Source organism: Diorhabda sublineata, chromosome X (genome assembly GCF_026230105.1).
Source record: "Diorhabda sublineata isolate icDioSubl1.1 chromosome X, icDioSubl1.1, whole genome shotgun sequence".
In the NCBI taxonomy this organism is placed as follows: domain Eukaryota; kingdom Metazoa; phylum Arthropoda; class Insecta; order Coleoptera; family Chrysomelidae; genus Diorhabda; species Diorhabda sublineata.
Window position 1 is genome coordinate 16,632,329 of NC_079485.1, and position 11,103 is coordinate 16,643,431.

At 36.3% G+C, this 11,103-nt stretch overlaps 2 protein-coding genes across 2 annotated transcripts; one reads left to right on the forward strand and one right to left on the reverse strand.

Moving 5' to 3' along the window:
- Nucleotides 1-1,960: 1,960 nt before the first annotated feature.
- On the forward strand, nucleotides 1,961-2,401 carry LOC130450631 (uncharacterized). Its single transcript, XM_056789131.1, has one exon. It carries the CDS (start codon nucleotides 1,961-1,963, stop codon nucleotides 2,399-2,401), a length of 441 nt encoding a protein of 146 aa, XP_056645109.1.
- Nucleotides 2,402-6,904: 4,503 nt separating this feature from the next.
- On the reverse strand, nucleotides 6,905-9,395 carry LOC130450634 (uncharacterized). Its single transcript, XM_056789139.1, has 2 exons — nucleotides 9,155-9,395; nucleotides 6,905-8,655 (listed from the first exon to the last, which is right to left on the reverse strand). Exons 1-2 carry the CDS (start codon nucleotides 9,393-9,395, stop codon nucleotides 6,905-6,907), a joined length of 1,992 nt encoding a protein of 663 aa, XP_056645117.1.
- Nucleotides 9,396-11,103: the final 1,708 nt, after the last annotated feature.

The window sequence follows — 11,103 nt, forward strand, 5'->3', positions numbered from 1 at the left end:
TGATATACGTAAATATAATCGACATTTATACTTTTCAAAATCTCGTTAAATTTTTAATAATCAGCATCCCCACAAGAGTACTTAATTCCATGGATATAACGTTCCAAAAACTTGATTGTTTTTCGATCTTCATTTTTATGCAAATGAAACGATAGTGGTTGCGTGAATATGTAGTGTCTATGTTTGAATCCGATTTCGATGGATAGTTCCTTAGGATGAAATGCACCTTCGATAGTGAAGCCTTGAATGTCAATGAATGCTACTCTCATTGTAGTTTATTTGTAACTGTCGCTCGCTGTTTCAGTATCTCACTATTATATGATCGTTTTGATAATTTCCGTTAGCCGGTGATACTCCAATAAACAATCATGTACAATTATAAAATATGCTCTAGTATTTGCTGGAAATCCTACACCTACTTCAATTTCCACTTTTATATCGACCGTCGATGCTCATTCCCTCCTCCTGTTGGGAACAATCTATTACGAAGAGAGCATGATCTTTGAATGCTTCATAATCCAATGTCGGATGTACTATGTTTGTATTAGTATAGCTTCTACAAAATAAGACGTAATTATAATAGGCAAGACTATAGTCATTCTTTTGAAAATCCAACTTTAATCGTTCGCTGGGCCAAAATTCCCCGTTCAAAGTCAATCTTACGTTGTTGGAGTTCAAGTGATCAAATATTGAGGGATCGTTCGTCTTCTTGTTGCGTCTATCTGTTTGGAAGCACACGATAACAAACTTTATTGTCGTGTTAGATTGTACATCACCAATGGTTGTTTCATTAATTACTACGGCATCGTTATCATGACGAGAACGAATGAATCGAAAAGTTTGTTTTCCATATGTAATTTTGGTGTAATCATTGAATACGTTGAAAATGTGTTTTAAAGGAATCAACAAATTAACGATTTATCCACATCATTTAGTAGCGGTTTGTTGGGATAATTCCAGCCGGCTACAGCCATTTCTTTCGATTGTTGGTGGTGTTGTATCAGAACGCACGTACTTTCTTTTTTGTGCCATTCTTCAACTTTAATCCGATTGCTTGCAGGAATGCTCGATTTGCAGGTGTAAGCTTCGTTCTTTGGAACGATCTGCAAGAGACTAATGTTGTTACAGTTGATGTTGGACTTTTATAATCGTTGATAAATAAATTTTTTTAACGTTGCAATAGATGTAAAATTAACGTGCTCTTTTCTCCTCGAAAATTTACAGGTATGAGATCTTGATTCAACACTCTTACGGTGATGTTGGTGATTTCGTTTGTGCAGCTCACAGGTAGATAGATCGGATTGTTCGGTCGTTCGTTGATTGCATAACCAGGATCCACTGTAATTGGGAAACTGAATATTCTATGAGCGGGCTTATCTCCGTCGAAAGATCCTTCAGTAATACTACAATCAAAGAGTAAAGTTGATACTTTACAAATATTAACAGGTAGATCAAAACGATGGACTTTACCAGGATCCAGTATCTTTGGAGAAAATCCGAGTATTTTACCCAAACTATCAGAGTATTCAAAGTCGATGGCGTACTGTTGATTGTAAATTTCACACTGAAGAGTGTTGTTGTTGGGCTTCAAAGATATATCGGCCATATTGGTCATCGATTTGAATTGATGGATGAGATAAGCTTCAATATCTGAGATTTCGTAGCATCCCGATGGGAAGTTAATGATGAATACTTTTTTACGATCATTCTTATTGTAGAAATAAAATTTCTCACCATCGATTTTCGGTATAGAATGATACGAGTGAAACCCCAACACACTAATAAAGTATTCTTTTTCGGGTTTCAATATTATCGGTATGGGAGGTGTGAAGGAGAACTCATTTGATGTGGACGTTAAGTTCAACAGCTGAGACATGACTGTTGTTTATGAGTGACGTATATAAATTTAAATAATAATACAATTCAGGAGAAAACTTTTATTTTTTCAAAAAATAATTACATGTATGACAGTTGCGTTGTAGCTCACCGGACCATCGACAAACAAATCACAAAGGAATACAACAACACAACACATAGTAAAACTGGATATAGACCGTCAGAGGTGATTCAAAATAACGAGAAATTGATTTTAAATGATAAATTCAGTTTTTTGAAAATCGCCGGACCAATAAAGTTAAATTTAGGAGATCTTGTGCGAATAAGTAAAGCGAAACATACTTTTGAAAAAGGTTACACCCCCAATTTTACAACTGAATTATTCAAAATTACGAAAGTGAAAATAACGAATCCTGTAACGTATTTGTTAGAAGATATGACTGGATCACCCATCAGAGGTTGTTTCTACGAGGAAGAATTACAAAAAACTGAAAATCCCAACATTTATCTCGTTGAAAAGGTGTTGAAGAGGGAACGTAACAAAATAAAAACGTTAAATGGTTAGGCTTAGACAAAAAGTATAACAGTTGGATATCAACAGATGATGTTGTATAGAACCAATCAGAAGTAAGTTGATCTGGAGAAAACATATAAATTGGATGCCATTTAGTTTAGAGCAGGCCACTGCCGACTTGGACTATAGACGGAGTCGTGCATTTTGGCAACAATTCTACAGACTAACTGGCCAACGAAAGTATGTAGAATCACACCTTGAAGTACAAGGACGAAAGTATTTCTCGCCCGAAGACAAAGTTACCGTCTTCAAAAACAGCTTACAAACTGTCTTTACCCCAACTGACAACCCCCATTTCTCACGGGACTTTGCCGATGAAACCCACTTCTTCACCCAAAACATAACTCTGAGCCCCCACTGGATTACCCAACTAAATGAGAACGTTCCACTTCTCGCACCATTTACCGTGGATGTTGTTCGATCGGCTTGCCCAGCTGGGAAGAACTCCGCTCCCGGGCGGGACGGAATCTCAAGACAGGCATTAAAAAACCTGCCTGAGACAGCTCTCCCTAAGCTCTGCGGTCTATTTGACGCCTGCTTGGCTTTCTCTTACTTTCCTCAATGTTGGAAATCCGCCAACACGGTTCTCATTCCCAAACCCGGCAAAGACCCTTCCAATCCTGAATCTTACCGCCCTATTTCGCTCATCAGCGACTTGGGTAAAGTCTTTGAACGTTTGATTAAAGACAGAATCTGGGACTTCTATACAGAGCTTAATATTATTCCAAAACTCCAATTCGGATTCAGGCCCAAACACTCCACCCAAAACGCCATCACCAATCTTCAAACTATCTTAACCAAAGCGATGAACCAACACCAGTGTGCCTCCGCCATTTTCATGGATGTTCAGAAAGCTTTCGACCAGGTCTGGCATGCCGGACTTATTAGGAAGCTTCTGACTATCCGCATCCCACCTCCTACTATAAAATTGATATATTCATATCTCACCAACCGCTCCATCAAAGTCAAAGTTGGTCATTGCCTTTCCGAATCTTTTACCCCACTTACTGGCGTTCCACAAGGCTCAATTCTGTCCCCACTACTCTATATAATCTATACGTATGACACTCCAATCCCACTGGACCCAACAGTGAAAATCCAAATGTACGCTGATGACACCGCACTCATCGCCTACGCCCAAAACATGCGCTCTCTCAATATCAAATCCCAAAATATTCTGAATCAATTTTCGGATTGGTGCAGAAAATGGAGGGTTACTCTCAATTCTCAAAAAACTCAAGCCATCGCCTTCATACATCCCCAATCCGTGCGCAAACATCAACCTCAAAACCTCCATTTGAGACTTTGGGGAGAGGGGCTCGAAATCCGCAGAGAAGCCGTCTATCTGGGTGTGAAATTCACTCACACTCTCAATTGGACGGCCGATCTGAATGACACTCTAAACAGAGTACGGAAACGAGTCAGGCTCATCAAAGCTCTTGGAGGAAATTTCGGACGAACCCACCCCCTGACCCTACTTCATACGTATAAAACTTACATCCGCCCCATTATCGAATATAGAGCAAACGTCTTTAGCACTTTACCCGAATATCTGATCAAAAGACTCCTGACCTGCGAGCAGTCCATTCTTAGGTACTGCCAATACAAGTGTAGGTTTAGCCCTAACAACACCGTTTATGTTAATACTGACATAACCCCCATTCCAAGCCGCCTAAATGACCTCCAAGCCCGATATGTGATTCGAACCATCGAATCAAATAATTCCGCTGCTAAAGAGACCCTCCTCATCCCCTGGACCAACAATATGCGGCCAGTAGGCTCAAAACCCAAAAAAAGCTCCCTTATCCGCCTCTTCGACTGCTTGCAACAGCATACGAGGATCTCCCAGAAACCTACCTTAATTTCCTCGATAGTTCCCCCATATCAGAGAGATAAATTCCTACCCCCAACACACACCCTCATTTTCATCCATCGTCGGAGTTGCAGGTTTTCTGCGGTTTCCCTGCAACCTGGAGAACCGACTCTCCAGACAAATGTCCGACGATAGGGAATAATACAGCCGCAGCTGTACCCGCCCACCCCCATTTAGATTAAGAAAAAACAAAAAATAAACAAAAAAAAATATATAACCCCCCCCCCCCAAAAATATAAAAAATAAATCTTGAACAAAAAAAAATATATAACTGCACCGCTAGAAGCAGCCGAGCGAACACTTCCCAGCAAAATATCCCCACACCCAGCCCTGCAGAGGAAAAAATTCCTATATCAGGGCCTAAGCAAATCATATCAAATTTCCAAAAAAAAACCTTCCTTCCTAATTTTTCACAACGAATCTCTCTCTCTCTGTTTAGAGCAGTCAGTCAGTCACCATAAGTCAAGATTCTGGGTATTATAGTGAAGGTAGTGAAAGCGGTGTTACAATGACATGTAGTAATGAAGAAGAAGAAGAATCGAATTACGATCGTGATTTAGATCAAATTGTACTAAATTACGAAATTGCAATTAAAAAAGAAATAAATTATTTGTTGAATACATTTTTCAATGTTGGCCGATTTGAAGTTAGGTGTAGCCTGAGCCCTGCCAGAACTTTTAAACCTGCCATCATTCTATCAACATTTATGGATACTATGGAACCAACCAAAATGTCTTTCAATTTTTTATAATGGGATGAGGTCATAGATGCCTTGCGTAAAAATAACAAGTCTTTCAATCCTCCAGTTCGAGATGAAAGTCCTGTCGATTCAAACCCCATCATCATCATGTTGTATCAAGATTTTTGTCAAATTACTAATGATAATCAGGAATTTGTGAAAATTCGTAAAGATGATGTTACATTTTGTCTTGATGAAGAAGAAGAGGTAGAAATTGTTCGCGTTCATGAGAATTTGCTGCATCACCAGCTTTCAATTTTAAATAATGTGAACTTTTGTGATTTTTATTATAATATTGTTCATTTACTAAAACCATTCATATCTAATGGAATGTATGGATTTTCCAAATGTATAGATTTAATGTATGCTGTTTGTGATATTTGTTCTGAAAACAGTTTAATAGGTAGGGCACTAAGAGAGTATCTGTACTATTACAAAATACATGTAATCAATGATTTAACATTATAAATTTATGAAAATTGTCTTTATTTTATTCAAATACCTATCGTCACAGTGACGTTTCAACTGCAATAATGTACCCGTGATATCAGAGAAACATAACAATGCTCGATGAAGATGATAAAATGGTGCTCGAATATCTTTATGGTCCCACACAAAAATTTGTACATAATCCATACAACGATAAATCAACGACGTCGACGATGACGACGACAACGACTATGCAACCAACACTTCGTTCAACGTCACATCCGGTGACCAATATATGTGATATTAAATCTGTAGATTTTATGTTTCTTGCATCGACTCCATCATTCCCAAATTTCCGTCTTTACATTGGTTTCAACAGATTTCTATGGAAATTTAATTTATTTGACATTCATATACCTTTACATTCTGAATACGTCAAAGATTATCTTCCACAGAAGATTCAATTCGAACCGATATCACACATTTTTCAAAATTCTGCAGGCAATTTGTTTGCATTTAATAAACTTATCGGCAATTGTTATACGACATCTTTCTCAGATTTGACTATATTGAAAATAAACAAAGTACCCATACCAACTAATTCGAAAGTCGATGTTCTTTTTTAAACAAATACTGGTCATATGATCAAGCATATTACATCGAATTCAATGATTGATTTAAGAAAATTTTGAATAGAGGTCGAGTTAGCGATCGCTTTTTAGGGCTTTCGAAAAATCCTACTGCTGCATTCCGATATATCGATAGATACATTTACTTTTTCACTCAAGACACCTCCTACTACAAATTCAGCGAATATTCGAGAAGTGTTGTATCATCTGGACCATTTGGCTTACCAACACACCAGTCTGAAGGAGCAATTGAAAGCACTTCTTACTCGTGTACTTTCTATGTATGAATAATAAGTGTACGGAAAATAAAACAATCAAATATTTAGCGTTCTTTTTATTTATAAAATGTCATCAAAAAATATATGGCTAGAAGTAGTATAACAGTATTTCATCAGGATCTAAAAAAAATTAACAAAGTGTTGAAATAGTTTTATTATCATATTACCAAAAATTCCATTTTTTTCTTCCATTTGCGTGCTGTTAAAATAATGAACTTCTTATTATACATAGTTAGTTCGAAGTAACAAAAACATTAGTAAATACAAAAAGTGTTAAAAATAGAATTTCTTATCGTATTATCTTATATAAAGTAGACATTGAATTTCTTTTTTCAAAAATATATAGTAAGTTTGAAATATAGCAAAATGTTTCACAATTATTTGGAAAAATTTTTATATTAATCGTCACTATAATCATCATCATTATCAGCGACAAATCTGTGGTTTTTAAATGTACAGTTCTATGAAGATTTCTATCACATTGTTCATGAGTTTTTAAAATAAACAATAAATTGTGAAGGAACAAAAACCATTATCTGAAACAAACTAATTTCTATAATGACCCCACGGCAATGTATCAAATGATGAAGAAAGTAGTTGACCTTTATTATCATTGTAACTTAAACCAACTTTTTGTTGTTCTATGGAATAAATATTGTGAGCGTAAGATCGAATGGACTGTTGTGTTATGATTGTATTAGTTTTTTCCGTTAAACATTTCTCATAATCCTCAAAGGTTATCTTGTTCTTTACTATTGCAACTTTAATTCCTTTCGATTTTTTAATTACTCTTTTTTGTTCCTCATTCGGAGTATTATATAATTTACATGCGTACATTTTGGATCTTAATCCAACAAAATCGTACATACAAATTTTTGATAAATCTAAAATAACCATACCTATGTATATAGGTTTGTTGAATATTACTTCCGTTTTTCTTAATTCAACTACCATTAGATTATCATCAAAAATGGTTCTACTTTGAAAACGTGGACTAGAAATCAAATTTTTCACTCCATATCTTCCTTCATATCTATTTACGATCGATACCACTCGATGACGCTTAATATCTTCAAGAGTTTTAGCATAAATTGCATTGTTGGCAAGTTTCAATTGATTTCGTTTAAAGTTGTTGGTAGCTGCTGCTCTTAAACAAGTATTTAAATCAATGTATGGCTTCAGCCATTTGAATTGTTTAAATTGAAGAACTTTATGAATTTTCTTCAAAACAAACCCATGTTCTAGTGCTTGCTTCAAATTTCTATAGTGTAATATATATTCTTTCTTATCAAACAAAGTTGTCATTAATTTCGGTAATTTTGATACGGGTGGTATACGATGTTCAGGGCAAAATGGAATATCTCTATGCAAATCATGTAATCTTTTGGGATACTCCAAGTCCACTTGCAAAATAAATCCTTCCTCTGCATCGTCTGCTATTTCCATTACATTAAAGTTATCAAAATTTTCAAGCCATTTGAAATGTCCGTACGGTAGGGCTTCAGTCATAGCCCAACCATATAGGTTATTAACATCTAAATATAGGAGGCTTTTTGAAGGTTTTGAAGGATTGTAATTAGGTAAATATTCATTATTTGCTTCAGAATAACGATTACAACACATCGAAACTCCTCCTCGTATTGCTTTCTCCATAAAAAGGATCATATCCACATCTTTTAAAATTTGGAGCTTACATTTCGTATACTTTAACATACAATCCCAAGTATAACTAGGCATAGTATAGTACCAATGTGGATCTAAACCGTAAATTTCAAAGGCAGTCTGTCTAAAATTTTCCATCACTGTAGCAAGAAGTATAATGTCAGTTTTCATATACAGATCACTATATTCACCTAAAGATTTAATATTAAACATATTACATATGTTTTGTGCATGTTCATACTTCTCCTTACTGATTCCTTCATCATTCAATCTGTTGTAAAAACATTTGATCGGCGGTAAATTTGTTTCATTCAATTTGTCCACATTGTCAATATAATCATATGGAAATACTCCTTTTCTAGTTAGCAATTCAAAGTGTTCTTTATCCAAATGATGAAATTCCTTTTGCAAAATTGTAAATTTATCTTTAAGCAACAAGGAAATCAACTCATCAAGGCTAGCACTCATGAATCTGTACGAATCTATGAATCTAAATTTAAGTTTGCTATTGCTTTCAAACAATGTAAAAGAAATATATTTTTCTTCATTAATTGGAAGTACACTGACACTTCCTTTTCGGCATATCTCTCTAATCATCAGATGTTCATCATAATTGGTTAAATTATAAAATAACACTGGACAAATATAAAGTTTTTTAAAATTCAAATTACAAGCTCTATGACTAAATCCTCTGAATTCTCCACTGAAATGATCATGACTATTATTCGTTCGTATGTGTTTAACATCTTTTATTTTTCTATAAATTCTGCAATTGTAATCAATTCATTGGCAAACCATTCCATACAATCCATTCCACGATAACTTTTATAATAAGAAAGATTATCATCGAAAGTACATTTTACATAGTAACCTGCACTGTAAACCATATGTTTTTGATACTTTAAAGTTTTTCTTGTTATATGATTACATTTTTCTAACATCGATTCAAAATTGCCATAAATTACGAATGGACATTTTTGTTTGTATACATAATTTTTAAAATGAACGAAATCGTATTTTGGAAATGACATTTTATACTCATTAATTTCAGCACACAAAATTGTATGTTTTCGCAATTTTTTTTCGGTTGTGAAATAATTGAGACACCTGTAACAAATGAATAGTTTTTTTTACTTTTAGAACTTTGACTGGAAACAAGTCTAGATAAATGTATTATCCATACATAGTGATATTTAATTTCTTCTCCTTCTTCTTCTTCTACCTCATGAGCTTTTGGATAATATTTATTTTGTATAATAAGCAAATTAACATGACGTTCTACTTTATTATTAGTTAATCTTATTGGACAAACAATATAAGATGTGCTACTTTTTCCTTCTAATTCTAAAGTTAAGTTAATTGAAATATCGTTCATTTTCTCAAATTTTGTGATATCATTAATTTTCATAGGAACATCTAAATTATTATTTACATTTAAAACAGTACTGCAATATGGATATGAATATGTGAACTGTTTATTGCTTTTGGCTGGAAATAAAGCACTTACTACACTCCAAAAGAAATATGGTTGATCATTATTTTTAACATTGATACAAGCAGAAATAGTATTTTTATTTAGCTCAAATTGCAGCCGCTGGTTACATGTCCGTTCGACTATTCCTCGCTAGTTCGTGTTTTAGTTTGGCGTTTGGCCAACAGAGGGTCCTAGTGTCTATAGAATCGTATTTAGTTTGGCGTTCGGCCGGCGGGAGGCGCTAGTGTCTTTGGAATCGTGTATAATTCGGCGTCTGGCCGCCAGGGGCGCTAGTATCTATAGAATTGCGTTTAGTTTGGCGTCAGGTCGGCAGGGGGCGCTTGTGTCTAAACAATCGTATTTAATATGGCGTTTCGCCGGCGGGAGGCGCTTGTGTCTATAAAATCGTATTTGGTTTGGTATATGATCGGTAGGGGCGCTATTGTCTATAGAATCGTGTTTAGTTTGGCGTCTGGCGACAGGGGGCGCTAGTGCCTATAGAATCGTGTATAATATGACGTTTGGCCGGCGGGAGACCCTAGTGTCTATAGAATACTGTTAAGTTTGGCGTCTGGCCGACAGTATACAAATTAAACACAAATAGAATTTTTTTTAGGTCATCTTGCGGCCTCTAGGTACTTTCAGTTTGACTATTTCTCGCTAGATGGCGCTAGGTCGTGTTTTAGTTTGGCGATTGATTGACAGAGGGCGATAGTGTCTATAGAATTGTGTTCAATTTGGCGTTTGGCCGACAGAGGGCAATAGTGTCTATAGAATCGTGTCTAGTTTGGCGTCTGGCCGGAGGGAGGTGCTAGTGTCTATAGAAACGTATTTAGTTTGGCGTCTGGTCGGCAGGGGACGCTAGTGTCTATCGAATCGTGATTAGTTTGGCATCTGGCGACGGAGGGCGCTAGTGTCTATAGAATCGTGTCTGGTTTGGCGTCTGGTCGGTGGAAGGCGCTTTTGGCTATATAAACGTATTAAGTTTGCTAGTGCTAGTGCTAGTGCCTATGGAATCGTGTAGTTTAGCGTCTGGCCGGCAGGGGGAGCTAGTGTCTATAGAATCGTATTAATTTGGCGTTTGTCTGGGAGAGGTCGCTAGTGTCTATTGAATCGTGTCTATTTTGCTGTCTGGCCGGCAGAGGTGCTAGTGTCTATAAAATCGTGTTTTAGTTTGGCGATTGGTGAACAGAGGGTGATAGTGTCTATAGAATCGTGTTTAATTTCGCGTTTGGCCGACAGAGGGCGCTAGAGTCTATAAAATCGTGTCTAGTTTGGCGTCTGGCTGGCGAGGAACGCTAGTGTCTATAGAATCGTGTTTTAATTTGGCGATTGGTGAACAGAGGTCGATATTGTCTATAGAATCATAATTGATTTGGAGTTTGGCCGACAGAGGGCGCTAGTGTCTATAGAATCGTGTCTAGTTTGGCAACTGGCCGGCAAGTGGCGCTAGTGTGTATAGAAATTAAACACAAATAGTTTTTTTATTTAGCTCAACTTGCAGCCGCTAAGTACTTCCCGTTGGACTTTTCGTGTTTTAGTTTGGCGTTTGGCCGGTAGAGGGTGCTAGTGTCTATAGAATTGTGTTTAGTTTGGCGTCTGGCCGGCA